General features: G+C 49.5%; 7 protein-coding genes across 14 annotated transcripts; 4 read left to right on the top strand and 3 right to left on the bottom strand.

Moving 5' to 3' along the window:
- The first annotated feature begins 1,325 nt into the window (after window positions 1-1,325).
- On the top strand, window positions 1,326-3,753 carry LOC131212259 (SET domain-containing protein SmydA-8-like). Its single transcript, XM_058206056.1, has 7 exons — window positions 1,326-1,509; window positions 1,583-1,714; window positions 1,800-2,355; window positions 2,423-2,574; window positions 2,677-2,771; window positions 2,840-3,162; window positions 3,234-3,753. Exons 1-7 carry the CDS (start codon window positions 1,454-1,456, stop codon window positions 3,453-3,455), a joined length of 1,536 nt encoding a protein of 511 aa, XP_058062039.1. The 5' UTR covers window positions 1,326-1,453; the 3' UTR covers window positions 3,456-3,753.
- LOC131215281 (uncharacterized) lies at window positions 3,467-4,850 on the bottom strand. Its single transcript, XM_058209670.1, has 3 exons — window positions 4,084-4,850; window positions 3,779-4,022; window positions 3,467-3,658 (listed from the first exon to the last, which is right to left on the bottom strand). The coding sequence occupies exons 1-3, from the start codon at window positions 4,848-4,850 to the stop codon at window positions 3,467-3,469; spliced, it is 1,203 nt and encodes a 400-aa protein (XP_058065653.1).
- A 1,046-nt stretch (window positions 4,851-5,896) lies between these two features.
- On the top strand, window positions 5,897-8,917 carry LOC131213936 (BTB/POZ domain-containing protein 6-A). 2 transcript variants are annotated; one of them, XM_058208174.1, is made up of 2 exons: window positions 5,897-6,418; window positions 7,593-8,917. In XM_058208174.1, the coding sequence occupies exons 1-2, from the start codon at window positions 6,407-6,409 to the stop codon at window positions 8,859-8,861; spliced, it is 1,281 nt and encodes a 426-aa protein (XP_058064157.1). In that variant the 5' UTR covers window positions 5,897-6,406; the 3' UTR covers window positions 8,862-8,917. The 2 variants fall into 2 exon arrangements, with proteins under 2 accessions (XP_058064157.1, XP_058064166.1); XM_058208183.1 differs by lacking the exon at window positions 5,897-6,418 and adding an exon at window positions 6,922-7,043.
- A 472-nt stretch (window positions 8,918-9,389) lies between these two features.
- On the top strand, window positions 9,390-13,816 carry LOC131206580 (endophilin-B1). 5 transcript variants are annotated; one of them, XM_058199184.1, is made up of 8 exons: window positions 9,390-9,463; window positions 9,532-9,663; window positions 9,740-10,173; window positions 10,235-10,298; window positions 10,512-10,547; window positions 10,784-10,974; window positions 12,137-12,311; window positions 12,378-13,816. In XM_058199184.1, exons 2-8 carry the CDS (start codon window positions 9,586-9,588, stop codon window positions 12,489-12,491), a joined length of 1,092 nt encoding a protein of 363 aa, XP_058055167.1. In that variant the 5' UTR covers window positions 9,390-9,463; window positions 9,532-9,585; the 3' UTR covers window positions 12,492-13,816. The 5 variants fall into 5 exon arrangements, with proteins under 5 accessions (XP_058055167.1, XP_058055166.1, XP_058055169.1 ...); XM_058199183.1 differs by having other exon boundaries at window positions 9,396-9,663; XM_058199186.1 differs by lacking the exon at window positions 10,512-10,547 and having other exon boundaries at window positions 9,396-9,663.
- A 177-nt stretch (window positions 13,817-13,993) lies between these two features.
- Window positions 13,994-15,042, bottom strand: LOC131205818 (small ribosomal subunit protein uS13). Its single transcript, XM_058198078.1, has 2 exons — window positions 14,977-15,042; window positions 13,994-14,736 (listed from the first exon to the last, which is right to left on the bottom strand). The coding sequence occupies exons 1-2, from the start codon at window positions 14,977-14,979 to the stop codon at window positions 14,281-14,283; spliced, it is 459 nt and encodes a 152-aa protein (XP_058054061.1). The 5' UTR covers window positions 14,980-15,042; the 3' UTR covers window positions 13,994-14,280.
- A 317-nt stretch (window positions 15,043-15,359) lies between these two features.
- On the top strand, window positions 15,360-18,204 carry LOC131211197 (arginyl-tRNA--protein transferase 1). 3 transcript variants are annotated; one of them, XM_058204589.1, is made up of 7 exons: window positions 15,361-15,584; window positions 15,669-16,324; window positions 16,393-16,536; window positions 16,685-16,834; window positions 17,196-17,356; window positions 17,419-17,728; window positions 17,809-18,204. In XM_058204589.1, exons 1-7 carry the CDS (start codon window positions 15,494-15,496, stop codon window positions 17,896-17,898), a joined length of 1,602 nt encoding a protein of 533 aa, XP_058060572.1. In that variant the 5' UTR covers window positions 15,361-15,493; the 3' UTR covers window positions 17,899-18,204. The 3 variants fall into 3 exon arrangements, with proteins under 3 accessions (XP_058060589.1, XP_058060572.1, XP_058060580.1); XM_058204606.1 differs by lacking the exon at window positions 16,685-16,834 and having other exon boundaries at window positions 15,360-15,584; XM_058204597.1 differs by lacking the exon at window positions 16,393-16,536.
- Window positions 18,205-18,276: 72 nt separating this feature from the next.
- Window positions 18,277-23,534, bottom strand: LOC131216468 (putative inorganic phosphate cotransporter). Its single transcript, XM_058210965.1, has 5 exons — window positions 23,389-23,534; window positions 20,129-20,236; window positions 18,915-20,021; window positions 18,597-18,838; window positions 18,277-18,531 (listed from the first exon to the last, which is right to left on the bottom strand). The coding sequence occupies exons 2-5, from the start codon at window positions 20,154-20,156 to the stop codon at window positions 18,364-18,366; spliced, it is 1,545 nt and encodes a 514-aa protein (XP_058066948.1). The 5' UTR covers window positions 20,157-20,236; window positions 23,389-23,534; the 3' UTR covers window positions 18,277-18,363.
- Between the last annotated feature and the right edge of the window lie 642 nt (window positions 23,535-24,176).

The following is a 24,176-nucleotide window of genomic DNA, read 5'->3' as shown; positions in this document are numbered from 1 at the left end:
TCCTTTGGCTTGCTGATAACTGCCGCAAGCGGTAGGTACGGTTTGATCGAATTAAAGCAAATGTAATCTTGACACGTCTGGCGCATGTAAGTTGGAAACTGAAATCCGTGTGAAGGGGTTCAAACATTCACCAGAGGACCCTCGGATTTCCTCGAAAGAGAACCGGAAGCCCAATGCCCCTGATTAGAAACAGATCTGGCTGTCCTCTTTGCTGTCCTCTTTGCTTGAGATTAGTGACCAGATGCTGATCGCTGATTGGTGCGATAAGTGATCTTCTCTAAGAGCTGATCTGCAAAGGTGACCAGATGAGATCGGCGAATGACATTGATTTATTGCAAATAAGAAGGAGTTTTTATTTAATCAATTGATTTTTCGGATACTTTCGGCCATTTTCGGCTCGGCGGCTGCGTGGACAAGGTGCGTTCGCTTTAAAATCCACTCGAAAGAGAACCGATTTCAGCGACATTTGTAATAGGGCACCAGGTTGTACCGCGGAGGTAGCCCGAGTTGCCCTGATTTGAAAGAGATCTTGCTGTCCTCTTTACTTCCCCGTGGAGATTAGTGGCCAGATGCTGATCGTTGATTGGTGCGATAAGCGACTTTCTCTGAGAGCTGCTCTGAAAGGGTGACCAGATGAGATCGGTAGCGTATCTGGGAGGCCACATGAAGCGTAAAAACTAGCGTAAAATTAATTTGTAATGCCAAACTGTTTACGCCTCGGCCAAAACATATACGTTTTGTCAGAAGCGCAGCAGTTTGGCATTAATCTGTAATGTCAAAAAAATTACGTTACGCATCGTCTGTCCCCACAGTATCGGTAGAGATCGGAGAAGGTAGCAGCACATGCAAAAATATCCTTGCCAGCCTTCGGTTGAACACGCTTCAGCCGGCAGTGGATATACTGGCCGCAAAAAAAATTTAAATCAGCACTTAACAAACCGTTTCAAATCGCAATGTTTCGTATCCTTCTTGCATTACGGCTTTGTCGGGAAAGATTCGACCGTCTTGATCGCGGCATTGTTAATGGTGATTACAAGAGAATATGAAGGAACAAGATTTCAAAGAATCAAAGATCTCTGGCCCGCTAACAACGTAACGTTTGATTGCTGTCTTGGAAACGCGATCGCAGTCGCATCGAGCGGGTTGTTTGGGAGGGCCGCCTGCTTTATTGGAACGTTGGCTAAAAATAATACCTAGAGCACTACTAGCCCGTTGCCGGGTAACGGATTTGAGCCTCTGCTGTGCGCAGTCGCAACACGTGCGCGAAATCGACGCCACGGAATATTTGATCAGGTCTGTGCGCGCACATCAACCAGAGGCCGTGGGACAACACCATGGGATTGCTGAGTGCGCGCCATCGGTTTTGTACACTTATCTAATACACCAAATTACGGCCGATAGTCCCCGGGGAAACCAGCGGCCAGTTTCGGTCGACCTGTCGAGTGGGCGCAGCATGGCGAGCAGTTTTGAGGAGCTGTGTGAAGTACGGAAAAGCGAGGAGCTCGGAAGGTACGTTCCGGGGGCCGTTTGAAGGGTGCAAACATTGCAAGGGAGTCCAGGGACGTGTTCCATGTCATTCCAGGTTCCTAGTTGCGCGGCGGAACATCAAACCGGGTGAACTGATTCTGGCGGAGGATCCGATCGTCGTGGGACCCTACTGGGATGCAGACATTAGCTGCTTGAGCTGTCTGCGGGCGGCCATGAGGACCTGCAAGTGAGTGTAAAGCAACGAACGCACACACGTACCAAAGGCACTACCACTGATCGACGTTGCACAAAACATTCCTCGCCTCGATCAGAAAGTGCCACAAGGCACCGCTCTGTCGTGACTGCCAGCAGCACGACTCAGTGGAGTGCGAGTTCTACGAGCGGGCCACCAGTTTGGGCAAGAACTTCCTCTTCGACCATTTCAACATCGTCACGCCCGTGCGCTGTCTGCTGTTGTACCGCGGACACCGGGACCGGTTCGAGCAGCTGATGGCGATGGAATCGCACTGCGGTAGCCGCAGGGGCACAGAGATCTGGGCCATCCACGAGCAGTACGTCGTGGAGCCGATGATGCGCGAGGAAGCGTTCCGCACGATCGACGATCTCGCGGTGACGCCCGAGCTGCTGCAACGCATCTGCGGCGTCCTGGACGTGAACACGTTCGAGATACGGGGCAACATGGACAGCCAGGGGGTGCAGATAAACAACCTGGCCCGAGGGCTGTTCCCGCGCACTTCGCTCATGACGCACAACTGCCAAACGAACACGTTGATCGCGGTGGACGGCATGTCCAAGTTGCGGCTGTACGCGGCCGTTGCTATCAAAGCGGGCGATCTGCTCTACTACAACTACACGCGAGTGTTGTTCGTAAGTCCCCGTCGATGCCGGAACCGGGTTTGGGAGAGGGGCTACTACCGTTTCCGTTTCCTTACAGAGCACCTTCGAACGGCAAACGCATCTACGCAAAGGGAAGTACTTCATCTGCGCCTGTGCCCGCTGTCGGGATCCCACGGAGCTCGGCACGCACCTGAGTTCGATCAAGTGCACCGAATGTGAAGAGGGTCTTTGCTTATTCGACGATCAAGCGTGAGTTCTACCAGACCCCGTCACTACATTAAATATCGAGTTCATTGATCAGCCAACACGGTTCGCTTTACATAAATAACCTTAATACTATTTTATTCACAGCCCAAAATGGGAATGCAATCTCTGTGGCCACCAGCTGCAGAGGCGGTACGTGAATGAGATTATGAGCGAGGCCCGCGAAGACGTTTCCAGCTGTGGTAAGAGGCCCCATCCATTGGTTGGTGTTTTCCACCTCATGCTGACAGGTTTATCGTTCCCGGCCAAGCACTGGACATTCGCAACCTGGAGAGAGTGATTGGCAAGCATTCGAAAACTCTCAACCCGCAGCATGCCCTGGTGCTGGAGGCCAAACAAAATCTGGCCGGTGAGCTGCGCAGCATGTGCATATCGTGTGACCCGCAGAACGTGCCCCGGCAAGCCCTGAAGCGTAAGCTGGAGTTGTGTGAAGAGATGCTACAGATTCTGCGGGCGCTAGACCCAGGAATATCGCGCCTGACGGGCATCGCTTTGTACGAGTATCATGCGGCGCTGGTGGAACTGTCGCGGAGAAACCACGATACGGGCGAAATCAAGACACCGGAACTGCAGGTAAGAAAGATCATAGGGGTGGCAGCTAGAGGGTGCTCAAATTGGGCCTAACCAATCATGCCCGTCTCTAGAAACACTTGCAAATGGCAGAAAGTGTACTCAAGGAAGCGATCAGCATGCTGATCTTCGAGCATCCCACTACTCCGGAGGGACACCTCACGAAGAAGGCGATGTGTGAGCTGAAGGAACTGCGAGAGTATATACAAAGCGTGCAGGCCCTGGCCGAGGACGAACGCACCGATCGTCAGTTCGGTGGTAAGCGGAACGCCACCAACAAAAAGTACGTGAAGTAGAAACGGTCTGGTCACGCCAAGCATTGATCCAACACGTTCAACACTTCCTCGAGGATTGCGGATCGGTTGCGGCAGCTCGGTGGCTGGCAGTGAACGCATTCGTCGAGCAGATCGTGCAGTGTCTGAGCTGCGTCGGTGACTTCATCGGTGACCAAATGAAGCAGTCCAACCTCCGCGTTTCCGTTGAGGTTTCCGTGTAGTAGCTGGAAATGGAAGCAAAATTAAGCATTGAATTACTGTTACTGTTCTAAACGGTTTAGTATAATTGTTGTTAAAAGACATTCAATAAATAGGATGGGACATATTGTTGCCACGGTTAATACCTGGCATACCGCAAAGTAGTTCAGATCACTGCTGCGATGACCGCAAACATCGTCCTGCACGTACGCAAAGCATCCGTCACATTCGATCTTGCCGTGCACGTGAGGTTGGTCGGAGCGAAGCCCATCGGACAGACTATCCAACACAATGAGGTTGTCCAAGTCCACCAAAGACACCGTCACCTTTCTGGAGTCCTCTGTCAGCTTTACTGCCACATTGTCAGGGCTGAGGTCGGTGAGGTAAAATCTGTGAAACAGAATTTATATGTGAAGGGCCACACGATCAGAAAATCCTATGCGCAGCTCACCTGAATCCGCTCGCTCCTTCGGTAAACCTGAATGCGGCTTTGATCAGCTCCCGTGCAATCAACATTTGTACCGACGGATGGTGATCGTAGAAGTTGTTTAACGGCTCACCTTCGTAGCTTTCGATGATAGAAAATCCAAACGTGTGCAGCAGTGTCGGCACCGGAAAGGCTGTCTGTTGCTGGGACAGAAGCTTCAAAATCAATGGTTCGGCATTCGTCCGTATCACCAGCAGCTTCCACAGCTCGATGGCCGTTGGCTCGATCGTTGACAGAAAACGTTGCAGCGATAAATGATTGATGCTCGTCGGACAAAAAATACATCCTTCAATGCGACGCCTGTCCAAAATTGTATCGGCCACAAACGCTGATGCTACCCTCAGTGTTCCCGATCGGGACCATGCGCATCTATGGGTGTCGGTCGCATCGGTTGCGCAGAATTCGCGCAAGAGTTGCTCAATAGTTTCTTTCCGATTTAACCGTTTCATGACCGCCAAAGCGTTCGTCTTGCCCAAGGTACCAAGTGTGGTGGTATGTGCGCTGAACAGACCGTTGATTCTGCTGGACCAGCTATCATATTGAGGCTTAAATATTTCACCAATCCCCCGACACACGGAACTGTCGGTGAAACATTCCGGACAGAGTTGCTTTACGTCGTACTCGCAAATCGACTCTAGTGGGTCCTCGCTGCGGGTGTCCTCTCTCTCGGCATATTTCCATACAATAATCACCAAAAGTAGCCCCTGGCACGAGAACAGGAACCGCGGCATTTTCGAGTGTTGTCGGAGGTCTGTGGAAGAAAATGGTGGCGCAACACGATCATAGATGAAGTCTTTGAAGAGCTTACTTACATTTTTAAGTGCAAGAGGCAACCACTTATTTTAATAATGTCGTTGAGTGGAATAATGAGCGTCTCATTTTTTTAGCCAATGTTTTTCTCATAGTCGAGTAAAGTTAACCATCATTAATGGGCCACGTGGATTTCGTATGTTTTCGCGCAATTACCGGGCGCCTCCATCACTAATGGACGGAAACAGATCGTGGTCGGAAGCCATCGTAGAGGACGCATCCTCGGTACCGCAGCAAGTCCAGCACGCCGCGCGCAGGCCTGTGGCTTTCCGGGTAGATGCGGGGCTTTGTTCGTTCGCTCATGGACAGCGTCTTGTGTTTTTTTTTTCTTAGTTCGTTGAGCGTCTTGGACTCGCGGAACAGCTGATAATGATAAATCAGACGCGCTCACGAACACTAGCGCCCTAGCGGGGTGGGAGTGACAATGCAAAGTGTGCCATCGAAATGTAAACAACTCATCCGATTACGTTTTCCATTGCTGCCGCAAGACGAAGCAGCATTTAGTTGATTGAGCTCAATCGAGGTAAAATCATACCGCGTAAGTAGAATTTTCATGCAGTTTTGTTTGATTCGATTTTTTAACACGGCAAAGCATCGCGAACTACGTTTGCGTAGTGTGAGGACACGATTTGAACGCAGGGCATCCAGTCATAATGTTCAGTAGCAGATGCAGTACAATCAATGGGAGTGTACTGAGTAATGTCCCGGAGATAAGTTTTTGCCAGGAAAGGTTCAATTTACATTGCGTATCAATTTTCTCCTCATTGAATGGCCGTGAAGATTCCACCCGACGGTGTGTGCGCGTGTGTCTGAACTCAAACACGGAGTGGTGTGCGTTCGTTCTAGTTCTCGGTACGGTGGACGGTACAAACACAGGCGAGTGTTCTAACGCGTGCCGCGAGGTATCGCGAGTGGACCGCGACACGCAAACCTCTGCGGCGCTCGCGGTTGTGGTTCCGAGCTGGTCAGTCGAGTTCGATCCGTGTTTCCGTCAATCGGTCGCTGTCGCGGCGTTCGTGTGTCTCTCCAGGGCGACCGTGGACCGTTCCGGGACCGATGTGCAACAGCAGCTCATAAAAGCAGGCAGAAGGACGAGTTCATCTTTATCCACGAATCCAGCATCTGCAGGGTATCTGGTTGGTGACCTTGCTGCCAGCCCTTCGGGAGTCCCCCTCCCCGGCTTTGAATGCACTGGAAGTTGTGTCTGTCTCGGGCCGAGCACAAATCTTCGCACATCTTGTGACCTCCCGGCAAGAGAGAGGACAAATACGGCAAATTGCCGCTGCTTGATGTTCGGAGTGACGCATTACGTAATGTCCCCGCGTTTGTCAGTGTGAACCGCCACAATCCACAAGTTTTTTTTCTTGCGACCGACCGGTCATCAACAACTCTGCCCACCAAGCAGAACGCAAGCGTCTTTCGCAGCGTCCATTGAAGGAACGGATCGCGCGTCACGACTCGTTTCGGAGCACTCAGTATGGAATCGAAGGTAAGGCAAGATGCCGCAGGAAAAGGATGATGTAAAGTCAAAGAAGAGGCGAGGCTGCCCGAGCATGAGAACGGAAGGCGAGAGCACATAACGCAGGAGAAGCGAGCCTGTGTCCTCCCCACCCGGCGCGGAAACTGTACGGTGCGGCAGCCATGGAACGAAGTTCAAGTTCAAGTCGCACAGGTTTTCTGCCGCGTGTTGCCTCGTTTCAGTGTTATTGAGCGTTCAACGCTCGCGTGCGATGATTTAATAGTTGCGAGCGCACCGGAGAACCACCATCTGACCGACGGCCATGGAGGCGCGGCCCGAACGCGAGACGTCGTCAAAACCCGTCCCGGCTACTGGACAATGACCTTAGGTTGACACGGTTTCAGCAACACTCGGGAACCTTATGTGCATAGGTGGGCAATCCGAGTTCGAGGGAAAATTGCTTATGCTAAGCGAACAGTCCTACCCCATTCGTGTGGTCGCAGTTGATAAAATCAACATGAGATTGTGAAAATCTGTGACAAAAATGGGGAATATCCACCGGATTGATAAGGTGGTGCTCTCGCCACAATTCGTGTAAATCTGCGTCTAGAAAACCGCCTTTATGCCAACTCATTCGGCAGCGCAAAGATAACTAGTGAGTCTTTTGTGCTACTTTAGCTAAAGTTCGTGGGTTAGATAACACTGATTGTCGTTAGGTTCGTTCGCCAGCCGACTCAGTTCATTGTATTCAAATCGGTAACTGCTTCTTTGGAGCAATGTTTAATGTACTTAGTAATAATAAGTAACTGCAACATTTTTGCGCCGGCAGCCCGTCAATGACCTCACGCTGAATCATGCTCGCGTGAATCGAGGGATACTACAGTTTACAACCACTCCCCGCCTTCGGAGTGTTCAATGCTTTATAGTTTCTTATCGCAAGTATTAAGCTTTAATAAATCCTGTTTAGACTCGTGTATTGCGTAACCGATAAAATGCCATTTACTATCTGCGACTTCAGAGCGATTTCAAGTTCAATGTTTTCCTCCTTTCAATGTCCACCATGTTGATTGGTTCGGAGGAAAGGGGAAGGCAGCTGGCTCTCTGTCTCTTTGAGTTCGGCATTTTTGCACTTCAACCCGTCTCGGTACAAGTACAATACGCGTGTTCAACACAAACTGATCTTACTTTGTGATCTCGTTTTCAGATACCATCAGACGACATGTTGTCGCCCGAGGGGCACAGCGCCGACTTCGGGCAGCGGTTCAACGAACTGCGCAAAAACAATCATCTAGTCGATTGTTCGTTCCGCGTGAACGACGCGATCTTCCATTGCCATAAGCTGATCCTGTCCGCGGCCAGCCCGGTGTTCGAAACGATGTTCTATGGCGCGCTGGCCGAGAAGCAGACGGTCCACATCGCTGATATTAAACAAAACGTGTTCGAGTGCATGCTTGAGTACATTTACGCCGGGTCCATCGACTTTGATGGCATGAAAAACATAGAAGAGCTGCTGGAGCTGTACTACTGCGCAGAGAAGTACATGATCGACAGTTTGCACAAAAAGTGCGTAAACTACTTCGGCAAGAACATTAAACCGAACAACGTGCTGAAAATACTCGACATAGCGTACCGGATGAACCTGGACGATATTATCTACTCGTGCATGTGCGTTTTGCGGCATTTTCTGTCGTCCGGCATGAGTCTGAGCAACATTATCCTCGAAAGTAACCACCACCTGTCGAAGGACTGTGTCGATCTGATACTGGAGGATAATTACAACATTACTGGGGTGAAGGACAACATTATCTGCCTCGTGCGGGCCTGGTGTATCACCGAGTGCGAGCAGAACCGGCTCGAAATCAGCCCGGACAGCATGAAGACGGTGCTCCAGGATATCGAGCTGCCCGACACGCTCAAGGACACGATCGTGGGTTGCAGTTTTACAAACTTCACACCGATCGCCGGTGACAAATCCGGTTGGATACCGGTGCAGCGTATACACTACAAGGCGGTGCGGCCACTGATAATTGGGGACGAGATGGAGTTCGAAGCAAGCGTCAGCAGCAATCGGTTCATCGTGCTCAAATCGCTCAGCATAAACAGCCGCTTGTTGCCACAGCTAACCCTCGGTGATGTGCGGCAGGAAACATACACGGAAAAGCTTAGCGTAGAAATCTCCACCAAGTGTAGCAACACCCGACAGACCATCTACCAGAAGGAGCATATAATCTGTGATGTAGCGTTTAACGGTAGCCTCCAGGTGAGCCTGACGGAACAGATCGTACTCTTTCCCGACGTTGTCTATCTAGTGCGCCTTCGCTGGGACGCGGCCAGCCTCGGTTACGAGTATCCACGCAGCATACTGTCCGCGTACGGAAAGTGTAAGCAGCTGCTGGTGAATTTCAACGAAAACGTTTGTTTCCAGTCCAGCGGTAGCATACTAAATGGGATCGTTTGTGATCTTTACAAGTGAATCTGGCGGCACTGTGAACTGAACTGACGAGCTTTGCTCCTGATTGAACTATCCTATGGCATAACTTGGAATAAAGTCTTCAAACTCGATTCTCGATTTTTTTTCACGATGATTTTAGGTGAGCTCTTAGGTAAGTTTTCGTTACCCTTCGAGGAACGAACTGGGCCGTATTTATATAAGCTGTACGCCAGAATTTATTTTTCTTATAAATTCTGCAACAGTTCAAACCAACAGATACTCACTCATCTTCGGTAACGAAAGAAGTATCACACACTTATTTAAAGGGACCAGATATATTCTAAACTTTCGCACATATTCGATTTCTTGATCATCTCTGCGATCCCATTTGCGCCACTTTCCGCTCTGCGGTGCTCTATTTGTAAACATTGGACTGTCAAAAGCACGTTGCTTTGTCGGAGTAAATGGTGAGTCGGTGTTTGGAACAGGATTAATGCCGACTGCTACGCCAAATGTCAACTGCAGCACAGCGAGAAAAATCAATAATAAATGTCACCTCTTTAGACTGCAGAAAAACAACAAAGGATTTGTAACAACAAGGTTTTCGTTTTCCCATTCGCTCCGCATTGCAACATTTTGTTCTGGTAATTGCAAGGGCGTACCTGTTTTCTTGCTGGCTACTTGGTAAAGATTCTGCTCCATCGATTTGCAGTCCTTTGATAACACTAAGCTAAGTGCTCGCCCGCGCGTGCATCGGATTGTAAAGATGAATATCAAAATGCCGGAGTTTGATGTGAAAAAGTTTGTGAAGGGCGCGGGCTCCACACTGTCTCGGGTCGTGCAAGTATGTAAAGCGGGATATGTTGATGGGTCGTTTGATGCGTTAATATTTCACTTGCGGTACGCTCTCTTCCTGTAAGTTAACGGAGGAAAAACTCGGAACGTCGGAGAAAACCGAAATGGACGCCCGGTTCGAGCACTTGAGCGAGCGTTCCGATTCGGCCAAACTGTGGACGGAGAAAATCGTGCGGGACACGGAAGCAGCCCTCATACCGAATCCAGCCAACAGAGTTGAGGACTTTATATTTGAAAAAATAGAAAAGCAGAAACCAAAACGTCTCAGCAACCTGGAGTACCTTGGTTTGGACATGATTGAAGGTGGGGGCGAGTTCGGCCAGGACGGTCCGTACGGCAGTGCGTTGATCAAAGTAGGCCAAGCACAGCAGAAGCTCGGCTCCTGCGAACGTGACTTTATCGGTTCGGCTGGAATGTGTTTCATACAGCCGCTGAAAAAGTTCCTCGAGGGTGAAATGAAAATTATCACCAAGGAGAAGGGCATATTAGAAAGCAAGCGGTAAGCAAGAACGTCCGCCACGGCAAACGATTTTCTAGCGTGTCAATTCAACTTTCCGCAGATTGGATTTGGATGCGTGTAAAAATCGCGCCCGTAAAGCGCGCAGCATGATTGGCCAGCAAACGGTAAGCATTCGTGTACTTTTGCTCGGATATCGACTTATCCTACGGCCTGTTGCCGTAGTGTATTCTTCTACAACTTCGAGAAGTCAAAAGTTTGATCAAAGTAATCTTATTTTGTCGCGCAACGAGCGAATAGTTTTGATTGCGATGAAATCGTTCTTAAAATGAAAAGGCAATAACTAATACGCACATTTCTTGTGCTGCTTCGGCGTGCAGAAGGATGGAATTTCTCCAGAAGTGGCACTAGAGCAGGTACAGTTGTCCCGAAACACTCGCAAACCGATTTAGTAGCAGATTGTAACGTGAACAGAAAATGATTTGTTTGATTAAGTTACCTTATGCAACCACATCGCTTGCGTACATCACAGTTTAAGTTTGATTTTATGATTTGTTACATCCTCCAACGGCATGCGAAGTAGCGTCAAGTATCACTCGATGTTGGCGTACTTTGATAAGCCACTTATTTCTTCTCTGGTTCAATGTTACAGGCGGAACGCGATCTACGGGTAGCCCAATCCGAGTTCGATCGACAGGCAGAGATCACCAAGCTGCTGCTGGAGGGCATAAGTACTACGCAAGCCACGCACTTGCGCCATCTGCATTCACTAGTCGAGGCACAGGTTCGCTACTATGGTCAATGCAATAAGATTATGTCCGATTTGCAGCGAGAGTTGGTCAGGTAGGTGCGGCAGACACTGTCTCAGCGAGGTTGTTGCTACACTGTAGCCGTTAGTACTGTGTTCCATTGATTTATTGCTTCTCCCAACTGTGATTTTGTTCTATTATTGCTTGTTCAATGAAAGCAACTTGACAAAACCCTTTTTTATCGCGCTCTGTTTGACATTTTCTACCTAGCGCCCGCCTGTCTCTCTATCTATCTCTGTATCTCTCTCTCTTTTTTTCTTCTCTCTTCCCCCTCTTGGCTGCTCTTGAATTTTGTACACAATGGGAAATGAACCGTAACAAAACTGTTAAACGAACCCAAACAGCATGCGCCCTCGAACGCCACGATTAAGAGTAAACAGTGAGGATGTTGATCTCGCTTGTGGGCCTCCCTACCTAAGCAAATCCCAGACACAAGACAGCTCACAACACTACCAACAGACGATAACACTGCATCCGGCAAGCCTCGGTTCCGGCCCTGCTGTTACCCAGCATGCTTCGCCATCGGCCCCAGCGCCGGATTCCTTTTCGATCGTCGACGACAGTATCCTTGCAGCCCTGGTGGCCGGCAGTGACCCGAACGATATTTCCGTACTCTAGATGCATGCGAGCGTTTCGCCGCCTTTGCAAGCCAGCCACCCATCAAAATATGCTTTCCTCACGCGCCCGCGAACCTCGGCTGAACCTCGTACTCCCTCTTTTTGGGTTATTATTAGTTTGAAATGCTTTTCAAAAACTGCATAACAGTGCGAAAGACTAGCTAGGATAACTAAAAACTACTGTCGACATGTAAATAGTCTACACGTCCTTTCGAAACATTACGCAACGCATAAAATTGATGTACTTTTTTGTTGCTTGCACTGCACAGCGGAGTGGCCCGAAGTCTTCCCGAAAATCACATCGCTTATCTGTAGTTTAGCGGCTCTTTCCATAGTAGTGTAGTACCTATGACAAACTAATTGATAACAAAAAAAAGAGGCTGGATGTGGATCAAAAAGGAGACGCCAAGGTCTCATCATCTCGGTTGTGTCCGATAGCGCGCAATCCGCTTGTGGTTGGCCCCGTTGTGTGGCTGTCTCGTTATTGCTCTCTTTCTCTCTGATTCTCTTTTTCTTGTGGCGCGATGATGCGTGGGGAAAAAATGAACCTGTTACTGTGTGCCGCGGTGTCCCATTTAGCTTGGGTGGCCCACAGCCATACGTGCCGGTTGCCGGGTACGAGGACGAGGACGATGCCATGGCCAGCCGAATGAACAATGTCGAGTTTGGTGTCAATTCGGGATATCAGCGGGCGCGCGTTCTCTGCTCGTATGATGCGAAGGATGGCACCGAACTGAACCTTACGTCGAATGAGGTATACACGCTGCTGCGGTTGACTGTTAACGTTACGTTGGACTCAAGGTGTACTGTATCGTTGCAGGTGATCTTTGTCTGTGAATGCAATCCGCCGAATAGCGACTACATGAACGGAAAACAGGGTCTACTTAAGGGCCTCGTTCCGAAGGCTTTTCTGGAAATGCTGGATGATGAGTAAGTGTAGCCCTCCCGTTGGGAGAACCGCGGTTATTGTTAAACATTCGGTGAATGTAGTTTTCACTGGAATTGCACCAAAATTTGCCACGATATACATAATATACATATATATTAATGTTAATATTCGCTGTTGAAAGCTGCGAGCACGATGTATGTGCAGTGTAGTGCGTAAAGATACGATTTCTTACATCGTCCAATAATGCCTAACCGCGCGAGGACATTACTTCTTTCTCGATACTCAAATAAGGCGAATCTAGGTGTATCTTTGTTGACTTGAAGCTATATATAACATTACTGTTCACTGGTGTTTTACGTACGCTTCCGCCAGATGCTCACAAAACGAAAGGAAACGAAAAAATACTTAGGCTGTTACTACAAAAATGCTCTATAGTTGCGCGAAATATGTTGTTTTTAAGCTTGAAGGTAGCAAACTAAGAATCTCGCCTCTATTAAAATATTTCAACAACGGGGATCCGTTTAGGTGTTTTTACTGTTGAAGAGTACAGGGATCCCGAAGGGTTTCATTTGCCATTGGTTCGTATCGTTTCGTTGAGAATAGCTAGATGCAAAATTTCGTGGTTTTAATCACTCGTGAAAAACACGTATTGTGGTCAATTATCGATAACATCAGTACTGTTTAGCGTTTAATTTAACTGTTCAGTGAGATGTTCAAGAGTGAGAAGACTCCAAAAAAACACGCACTTACTCGAATACGATAAAAAGTATAAAAACAAACGTTAAACACCATTGCTAAACAATTGCTCCATCCCTATATACGTCAAACATTCCTTATTCTGGAGCGAGTGACGTCAAAATTACAAACCCCTGTCTAAGCGCTAGTACGCTCCCTTTTAACATTATTTATGCCTATAACTTTATCTACTTGTGGAAGAACTCAACTACGAGAATTTGGACGGTCGTAAGTGGTGCGTTGCGAAACTTCTCGCGTATAATTGACTGCCGACATCGGTGTCAACAGCGAGTACTAACTATTTAATCTATTGAAGAACGGCAAAAAAAGTATCTTCCAATTGCTTCGAAAGTGTAATAAAACCGTTGATGCGTGGAGTGTAATGGTGCAATTTTAAAGTTAAATAAGATGCAAACCTCACACACGCGACTTATCTCGATTCAATTATAAAACAAACCAGACACAAACAACGAACGGCAGCGGCAGAAATTGCCGTTAGTCGGAATGCGTACCGTAAAGCGCTTAATAACTGTAAGTTGAGAGTAAGTCGGAAATGCCCGTATGGCCGAGTACGCGACCGGGATATGCCCGGTGTATCGTTAACAAACACATGGTTTGGAATTCACCCGAAATAAAGCAACTTAAACTAGTGTCGCGGTGAGATTCATGGTTATTGGACAAACCGAAAGAAAGAGCACAATTTCACCATTTTGGGGACAGTAAAAAATAACGGAACCACAACGGATCGGGAGTGGTCGACACTTTGAAGCACCATTTTCGGATGTGACGATCACTAAGCACACTTAGCTTGCTTTAGGTTTTCATTAAGAACCATTTATTGCATAGTTCTGCGCATCACTCATCACTCGAATGCACAATAAAGGGTCCTTTTGTTTAAATACACTTCCTCCGTTCCCACGACAGTTTCCTCTGAGTGTGTTGTAGTTTTTCTCCAAGCGAGCTCCAATGCTTTTTCTTCTCTGTCCGCATATTTCCGGGTGTGCCCAAAACACATTCCCGAAAAGAGCCAATTGCGTCCAGCATTGTTGGAAAGAACCATAACGGCACACGCCATAGGACCACCCCGTCGGATAGCCGCTTACTTCTTCTTCGACACACCGACGGTGCGTCCACGACGGCCAGTGGTCTTCGTGTGCTGGCCGCGGACACGCAGACCCCAGTGGTGACGCATACCACGATGTGCGTGGATGCGCTTCAGTCGCTCCAAATCTTCACGCAGCTTCGAGTCGATGTTGGACGACGTCAGTTGCATGTACTTGCCGTCGACGATATCCTTCTGCCTGTTCAAGAACCAGTCCGGAATTTTGTAGTGGCGCGGGTTGGAGATGATGGTGATGATTTTCTCCACCTCCTCATCCGAGCACTCACCGGCGCGCTTGAACGGATCGACATCGGCCTTCTTCAGCACGACATGGGCATAGCGCCTGCCGACACCCTTGATTGCGGTCAGCGCAATCGGTACCGTGCGCTTGCCGTCGATGTTGGTGCTGAGCACACGGAGAATGTGTTGGAACTTTTCTGGAATTACGAGAGACTGCGAAAAAGGAACGAGTTAATTATATCCTCCAGAGTAGAGCAGCCAAGCAGCCGATGTCAACAAGGCGATCGCTGGGCAAATCCGTCAAGTAGCACAACACGCCAAACAACAATCTTGTTTCGATTAATTTGCCCACAAAATAGAGCATAAATCGCTCGTAACTCGATCCGTTGGTTACCCACGGCCCAGCGGTAACAAATTCTTCGGCCAGACACTGCATTTTGTTGCAAAACTTACCATTTTCAATCAGTTTTGTCCAGCAGGGCAAAATGTGTCTACTGCAATCGGCTACTTTGCACCGGAAAAAGAGCGATTTGCTATTTCCGGTGAACTGACATCTACCGCAGACTGCTGTGACAGCCGTGCGTTTCTGAATGTTGCGTTTCATGAGACAGCTTGAACGGCAAGATTCGATTGTCGCGTGGATGACAAAGCGACGAAAATGTTCTTTTGTTAAGAGAAGGGGTAATTTTATGATACCTGAATGATATGCGCGAAAATGTGCAAAAAAGACACACCAGATAGCTTATGTTTCTGGTGAAAAACAAAATGGCGAAAAAACCGCAAACCGGTTTTCCCACTCTGAAACATTCCAACGCGCATTAAACAAAAAATCGGAGCGTTTGTCAGTCAGCGTCGCGTCGGTGACGAAAACGAACGGGTGCAGAAATAGCTTTCCCTAAAAGCCAGTTTCGATTGTTGTAAAACTTTGCTATAGGCAGCCATCGGCCTTACGGTTGGATCCAACGAAACCATGAATCCGTCCTCGTTGGTTGAGTATTACGGAAGGCACTCCAACTACCGCTGCGGATATTGCTCGCAGCCGGTTTCATGCCATTCCTACGGTAAAGTTATTCGTTATTCCTCGACAATGAAAACTCTCATTGACCGGTAAGTTACCTGTTGGCGTTTCGTATCACTCTCTTTAGGTATGTGGGCGCACCAATTGGGCTGCCAGGATTATCAGGATTTGATTGATCGGGGCTGGAGAAGATCCGGTTGTTATTGCTACAAACCGATCATGAGAGTTACTTGCTGCCCATCTTACACGATCAAATGTGACGCGCTCAACTTCCAGCTGAGCAAGTCGCACAAGAAAATTATCAAACGTGTGAACAAGTTTCTGCGTGATGGCATCAAAGAGCCACACGAAAGCGAAGAGTCCGCCGACGACGAGCAGCTCCAGGAAGGTAGGGATTGCGTTATGATGAAAGCACCTCGGGCTCCTTCGAAGCAGCCGCAGTTCGCAGACATGACGGACGCTACGCTGGAGGATTTGGCTGTTGCTAAGCCCAGTGACGCTCCGACCGATCAGGTAGATGGTACTTGCATGACGAAAGTGTTGACCGGAAACACATCGAAAGTTTCGACCCAGTCGAAGGGTTTCGGGTCAGCCAATTCGGCTAAGAAAGCAAAGTTGTTGCGCATCGAGCGAAAGGAGGAAAAGTTGCAAAAGAAGGGAATCTCCGGCGTGGAGCTGAAGCACATGATGAACAAAGCGAAGGGGAAGAATATCGTGAAAACGTTGGAAGATTTCCTTGACGATGCACCGCGGGACGACGAACCGGCAGCACACCGGTTGAAGGTACGATCGCGTGTCGCGGTGGCAGTGACCGATCAGTCACAATTTCGATTTTGGCTCTTCGTTTTTAGGTAAAGTTGGTCAAATCCGAGGAAGGTGCCACGGTCCCCTCCTACAAAGTGTACACCGCGTACCAGCAGCGCATACACAAGGATTCACCCTCCAAGCTGAGCATCGACCGCTACAAGCGTTTTCTAGTCAAAACTCCGCTCAAGGTGAATGACGCAAGTGATCGAGAGTTAGCTAATGGTTTTTCTTGTTTGTTTTCTTTTTTTTTCTATTTGCATCTCTTGCTCGTTTCTCTAATCCTTTACTTGCAACCAACGAAACGGTAAAAACCAATCCAATCGGTTGATCCTATAGATTGTGACAGTTTCGACTTCCGGGGCACAATTTAAAGAGGCCCAAATTGCTTCGTACGTTCTGTTTGAAAAGTATCAGACGGTTATCCACAATGATCGCCCCGGTTCGATTGCTGACTATCTGGAGTTTTTGGTGGAATCCCCACTTAAGGTATTTTACGTCCCTTCTTAAGCCCTCTCACAATATAGTGATTACGAAACACTTTCTGTTGACATTTACACGTGGCCACGTTGCTGCTACATGTTTGTGTATTTTTAAAAGTATCTAATTTTGCTCGTGCGGAGCTTAGCAAAAGCTGCCTCCAAAAACAAGATACAGAGAGTTTTCCAAGTCACTAACCTGTTGAGTTGTTTACCTTCTAACACCACGTTGGTTACGGTATCTACTAACAGTATGCTCCGTTGCTTAGATGAGCTTAGAAGGTTCTTTGTCAAGCAAGAAATTCAGAATAAGTTTTGCGTGACGCTTGGAGTCCAATTGATCCATTAACTTCATTTCTCTTCTGCTTCAGGCATCCGGAGAATTGGGCTCGTTTCACCAGCAATATTGGCTGGATGATCGTCTGATCGCCGTCGGTGTGATCGACGTGCTGCCGTACTGCGTTAGTTCGGTGTACTTTTTCTACGATCCCGAGTTTCAATTTCTTTCTCTTGGCACCTACGGTTCGCTAAAGTTAGTATTTAGTTGCATAAGACACTGCAGATTCCTAACCTTGCTTTGGCTTTCGTTTTCAGAGAGATCGCTTTCTCGCGAGCGTTGCACAAGCAGGTGCCAACCCTCAAAAATTACTACATGGGATTCTACATCCAATCGTGCCCCAAGATGCGCTATAAGGGGAACTTGCAGCCATCCTACTTGCTCTGCCCGGAGGTGTTCTCGTGGCATTTGCTCGACACGTCGGTTAAGGATAAACTGGATGTCAGCAAGTACTGCCGGTTGAACGAAGATCCGGAGGCGGAAGATGATAACCTGCCGAACGAGCGTGATCTAGGTGACATTCTTGTAGCCCGCGAGGCTCCGTGTATGACGTACTCGGAGTTCCAGGTAATGACATGACTGTGGCTGATGTTTCCCCGATATCCGCTAAACTCTGTCCCGGACTTTCTCTTTTTCGGTTCTTCTAGGAATCTTTCGAGGAGCTTCCCGAGTTGCGCGAATATGCTCGTTTGGTGGGCAAGGAGTGTGCCTCAAGAATGTTGCTGTGTGGCGTTTAATCTGCGGCCGTCTCAAAGAGAGGATCGCCTATTTTATCAATGCTGAACGATATTTACTGTCGCTCTCGAATTTATAATTTGTGTTTCTTATTTCCATTCATATATTACATTATATATTTTCGCCCATATATTTGCGAACATGCTACTTACCTACCGTGCTACGAAGCACCAGCTAACAAAAAGCTGATAATTGCATAGAGTTCGAATCATGCAATAAAATTACTAATATTTTATCGATTTTTAATATTTTATCGGAAAGATTTTAAAACAACGGCTTGACGCACAATAATATATTTCGCTTGCATAAGCTGTCATGTATTGAAGTGTTTTTTTTTAAATATGCTAACTTTACACACATCCTGCACGGGAACTACGCGTTGTCCGATGCTCACACTAAAACAGATAAAATTATTAAAGGCACTGTCGTTGTTGGTTCCGGCCCATCCGGCCCGGATACACCGCTCCTCACAACCGCACGCTCTGTATTGCCGGGGTCGGCGACTCCGTGGGAGGCTCCTTGATTTCGTTCCATTTCTGCACCTTGCCCGAACCGAGGATGGTGAAAATGGCCCCGGATGCGATGTAGAAACCGGCCGTGATGAGAAACACGTACTTCCATTCGTCCATCGTGTTCTGCAGGTGATCAAGTGGACCGTTAGCCAGTGTGAGGGTGTCTCGTTTGGTGCGATTGCGATTACCTTCTCCTTCGTGAAATACGCCACCATCATGGGCGCTAGAAAGCCGGCCGTTGTCGCGAGGAAGTTCATCAACCCGTACAAAGTGGCCGCAAAGTTGGGGGCCAGGTCCTGCGCATTCACCAGGTTGGTGATCGTTGACGCGCCATTAAACCCGAGGCACGCGATTATACACGACACGGTGACGATCGGATCACGCGCCAGAAACGGGAGCGCCACCAGGAACGCACCCGGCAGGAAGTGAGCTGTCCGTGGGAGGAATTATTCGAAAGGTTAGGCTTGGTAGTGGCGGTCGTGGTGCACAGTTTATGATGAACCTACAGAAAACGGTAAACGATTTGCGTAAAGCCGTCACACTCATGGCCTCCCGACGTCGCAGCAGGTCCCCGATGAAACCAAACAGAAAGCCGGAAAACATGCGCGCCACGTACGGCAGGCTGGAGAGAAATCCGGCATTGGCCAGCTTGAAGCCGAGCACCTCGTTCATAAACTTTGGCGCTTGCGTGACGAAGAAGTTGAGCCCCCAAAAGCTGCTGTAGTGCGACAGCACGAGCGCCATGAAGGGCAACGAGGTGAGCACGGCCCCGATCGGTGGTCGGGCTTTGCTCTTGGAGACCGTGTTGCCGAATGAAGCCTCGATGAGGTCGCGCTCCTCCTTCGATATCGTCTTATGCTCGCTGGGCGCGTCGGCCACCAGCCAGAACCAGATGAGACCAACGAGGGCCGACATGAGCGCGGGCACGTAAAACGCGTACACCCAGCCGAACTGCTCGGTCAGTAGGCCGGCAAACGGCCAGGTGATGACCGTGCCAAACGTGCTGCCACCGGCGATGCAGGCGACGGCTTTGCTCTTCTCGTTCGGCGGAATCCAGCGCGAGATCACGTTGTGCAGGGTCGGGTAAACGCACCCGCTCAGGAAGCCGATCAGGAACCGTCCCGCGATGATGGCCGTGGCATCGATCATGGCGAGCAGTGGGAAGAGCGCGGTAACGGCAGCGCATAGCAGAAACGAATAACCGATCAGCCGCTGGGGTCCGTAGCGCTCCGCCAGCGGTCCCGCCGGGAGTGACGTCAGGAGGTAGCCGTAGAAGTAGGCCCCCAAAATGTGGCTCTGTATACTCTGGCTCCACTCGTATCGGGGCCCAAAGTTGGGAACCATCGGCACCACCGTTTCTCCACCGGCCGTGTCGTTCAAGGGCAGGAACGAGTTTTCGTCGCCGCCCGTCGTCGGAAGCGTACCGTTTGCCAAATCGTCGCCGTTGGTCAAGGTCGCGTTGGTCGTGACTATCGCTGCGCTACGATTCGCACCGGTCACGGTGGGTTGTACCATGGCGAGCAGATTGATCGACATGTGGACACGCAACATAAACGACGCCGTGCACGCGACGAAAATCATGATCGTTACAATGAATCGTTTGGGGACGCTTGCTACAAAGGGCGGGAAGGGCGTAGTAGATTGTAGTAGATGCGCAGTGGGGCGTACTGGCTTTGGTTTGGGCAACATTGTGCGTCGTTTGCCCAAAAACGAAACCTACCCCGAATGGCGCTCGTGTCGATTATCATTGTGACTAGTGCTCGTTTTTTAGCGACAACAATGAGGAGCTGAACCTTCTACTGGTTCGTGTTGACAAAGGGCTGGAGGCCTGTTGTAGTATCGGAAGCATAAATGGAAAATGGTTTTGATTACCCCTAAATATGGAAATGTATCAGCTTAACTGTAAGTCAAGGATTGCTAGATGTCTACACGAATCGAACGACAGTTGAGGGAAGCACATGGTAACTGAGATAGGTAGAGTCGAAGTGCCTTTGCTGTTCCCTAGTAAGGCTTCGAATATGGTTACAGTGTTTGGTTTATTACGTGTTGCCTAAAACGCCGTCCAAAAAGATTCAATAAGTGAGAAAAAAACAATGAACAGAATTGAAAATAGGAACACTTTTTGGCCAGCTTTAAATATACCGGTTGCAGTGAATTAAGTGTTAAGTTGGCAAGTCCCTAGAAGCTCCGATTTTTTTACAACGCTTCCCACAGTACTTTGTTCGGCTATGGGTCTTTTTGGCTGCTAAGGATACTTGTAAGATTTTCTGCTACGAACAGAACTACTACTAAAGCTTGTCTATTATCAAAAAAAAACAGTCCAGACTTGGGTACTGTTCCAAGCTCTGTTTTACGATGTATACAGATGAGACTCTGTAAAGGAACGGTGGATAGTTCAAAACGGTCAGTGAGCTACAACGCGCTACTCTGCTGGAGGTGCCACGTGAGCCGAATCAACCTCCGCTACCTCCTTGTCCGACGGCAAGGCTTCCCAATTCAGGTGTTACTGGAACGTGTTTCTAAATGCGTTTAACATATGGTCCGACCCGCAACCGCCACGCAAGGTTTCACGGACGGTACGGTGGAAGCTTCAATTGTTCGATGGCCGCCGGCTGGGTCGGCGATCAGTAAACGATTTCAGATTGTTTATCACGGCTTGGCCGACGACTCAGTAATTTATTAGCGCAGCCCAGCCCGTCCGGCACCCTCCAGGTCGCCCTCCTGACACCTGCCCCCTGCAAGTTAAAATGCAAGTTAACGATCGCAAATGTTGACTTTCGTTTCGTAGTTTGCTCTTAAGCGACACGGTTGCATTGCTCGCTCTGGAACGCTGGAACTCCGCGGAACCGTGTTTTCATTAGCTTAAATTTCCACCTCAACACCACGTCGAGTCTCGTCTCGTAAGTCTCGTACACTAAAGAGAAAGACATCAACGACCGGCGCGACAACGAACCGCACACAGAACCATTAATTCGGTTTTATGGCCCCGAGAGTTCGGGATCTGTAATGGCCTATCGCTTCCGGTCCGATCGGATGTTGGCTGGGGTCAGGGGGGTGGGGGTGGGGCATTGTTGTTTGTGTGCGGGCAGTACGTCACCTCGCGCGGGCACGCACCAGAAGCTGGGTAGGTTCCAGATTCTAATTCGCCGGAAACGTGACCTTTTCGTTGCCGTGTGCCTTGTTTCGGCCTCCCCCGAAACAACATCGCATGCCGGTAATCAACGGTGATCCGGTAATAACAGTAGTCGCACCCGGATCGAGTCGGATAAGGTGCCGTAATCGGTGGTTTCGTGAAGCACCACAATGTGGCGTACGCCCGTCACTGTCGGAACCGCGGTCAACCCCCCCCCCCGGGGCAATGATGTGAAAATTGTTCATCATTAACCGATTCTCCGCTGGGCCCATCCCCCGGAACAAGGGCCCGGGGCTCCCAGGGTACTTTACTTGTTTACGTGTGACTTATTTGCCGGATTCATTATTAAGTAGAAAACGATGGGAGACCCCGACAGGCGTGGCGATGATCAGTTTGGCGCCACGGACTAAGAGAAAGAGCGCTTTCACCTTGTCCCTACTCCCCAGGGTTCGGCTTCCGCCGATCCACACGTTTGCTGCTTCGATAATTTAACGAGCTGCGAATTTAATTGGTAAACACTGTATGGCCGCCAGGGTTTTGCGTTTGTTTTTCCGAGTTTCGAAGTTTACCGCAAACATCGCCGTGTGAACAGTTCTTCCTGGAATTAAGGGGCTTCTTCCTGGAAACAGTAATTAAGGGGCCTTTTGTGTGCCCGAAATGTGTTCTCAAATAATACGGACGACGAATCTCCGAGCGATCGGTTTGTGATTGGCCCAGAATTGGCGGAATACGCTGATCATCGGAATTGCCACAATCAATATCGAACTAACTAAACGTTCAATCACTGGACCCCAAGCTCCTGTGTTGCTTGTCACTGGCCAGAGTGTTGGGTCTTGGCGCTAAAGTGAAACGCGTTTCGTGTTCGCCTGTTTTATTGAAGCAATTGACGATTGGCGGAATGTGCTGCGGTCCAATTATGAACCAGATCCTCACCGTTGTCGTCGTCATTATCGTCACCGTGGCTCGACCAGCATCTCGTGAAGCCGGTTCTACAACCGTACAGCGAACCAGCCTGCAGGAAGATAACAGACCGGCGTGGACCAAAATGGGGAGGCAAAATTAGCCCTGCTAGGTGGCCGCGATATCGCCACCATACTTAAGCTGCGGAACCTGACGACTCGATACGGCAGTTTGTGACCCACACCAACGCGGCACGGTGAGTGTTACGAAATTACCAGCAACACGCAGCAAAGAATGACGACAAAAAGGACGTGCATGCTGCCCAACGGACCCAACATTCCGCTGGCAGAGGAAGGTCGCCCCGGCGCCCCACAAGCATTGGGTTAGTGACCGTAGGGCCGATGCAGATTTCTGCCAATCCCCCCGAACTGCTATCGGTACTTGGACGCTATACAGAAGCAAGTGACTTTGCATAGAAAAGCCGTACGGCCGGAAAGGGCAAGGTCTTGCGGGCAGCTGTGACCGTGTTATCCTTCGGCTGGCCTTACGCCTTACGGTCCGGCGGACCGTGGGTTTCCGTGTCGGTTGACCGGCGGAGGCCACCGGAGCCGGAGAATTGGAAGGGCTTTCCTCCGTACGCGCTTGACAGGCAGCTCCTTTCCTTTCTAGAGCGGTCACACGGAACTCGTTCCAGTTACCGCGTCCAGCTTTTGCCATTTCAAATGCTGCTGGTGGTGGTTGTTTAGGCTGCGAATCCAAAGTGACCTTCAAGTGGCTCAGTCCGTCCGTCAGTTCGGCATTTCGGCACATTTATTGGACACACTTCACTTCACGGGGCAGGATTCCGGCGGTGCAATGGGAACTACCAAGTCCCCGCCAGTCGCAGACACGGCAGAAAACAAACAAGCAAAACTAGCGAGCGAGATTTATAGAGTGTCTTGTCTTACGTCGAATCAATCGCTGGTTCGGATCGCGTGTTCACACATCAACACTGCCTTTCGCATTGTCTGCCACCCGGGTTCCCACATGCGCAACACTAAGCAAAGCCGTGCCACCCGTGGTCCCGTCCCCTAAAGAGCACACCCAGCACACTGATCTGGATCCACCTGACTGACCGCAGCACGGGGTAACTGGCGACGGCGCAAATCGTGCGTTCGGTTCTGGCCGATCGATCGTTTCCAACTGGATTGGCCAGCCGCTGGTCGATTCGCGTATATCCGCGGTTCGCGCGCTCGTGTGCCGGGTATCTGCCATCCGTCCCAGAGGTCTCTACTTGATCTCTCTCTCTCTCTCTCTCTCTCTCGCTCTTCTCCCTTTCAGTCCTACGCGTTTACGCGGCCGATCACGCTCAGCACACGCCGCTGGCGGTTTTTATGTCCACGAAGCTCGTGATGCGCGCTTTTTCATGCTCGTCGGCTGCTGCTGCTGCTGCGGGCAAGTTTCACGCCCTACACGCCCAATGGCACGGAAAAGTGATAAGCCAGGGTGCCTCGGAGCGTGAGAGGTTGAGCGAGATGGCAAGAGCGGGCGGTAAAAAAAGAAAATTCCTCGTGCGCTTGGCTCTGTGGTCTCAGCGTTTGGTCGCATATTTCTGCTATCGGGTGGCTTAGTGTGCGAGTTTAAGGCATTGTTGCACGATTGTGTTGCACTAGACCATTGTATATTTTATATCTATTTTTCACAAGAAAATGTCATGAAAAATTCAATTAATATTTAATTGGTTTTCAGTAATGGC

Source organism: Anopheles bellator, chromosome 1 (genome assembly GCF_943735745.2).
Source record: "Anopheles bellator chromosome 1, idAnoBellAS_SP24_06.2, whole genome shotgun sequence".
Classification (NCBI taxonomy): Eukaryota; Metazoa; Arthropoda; class Insecta; order Diptera; family Culicidae; genus Anopheles; species Anopheles bellator.
The sequence above is the reverse complement of the archived record's forward strand: the minus strand, read 5'-3'. Positions and strand labels throughout refer to the sequence as shown.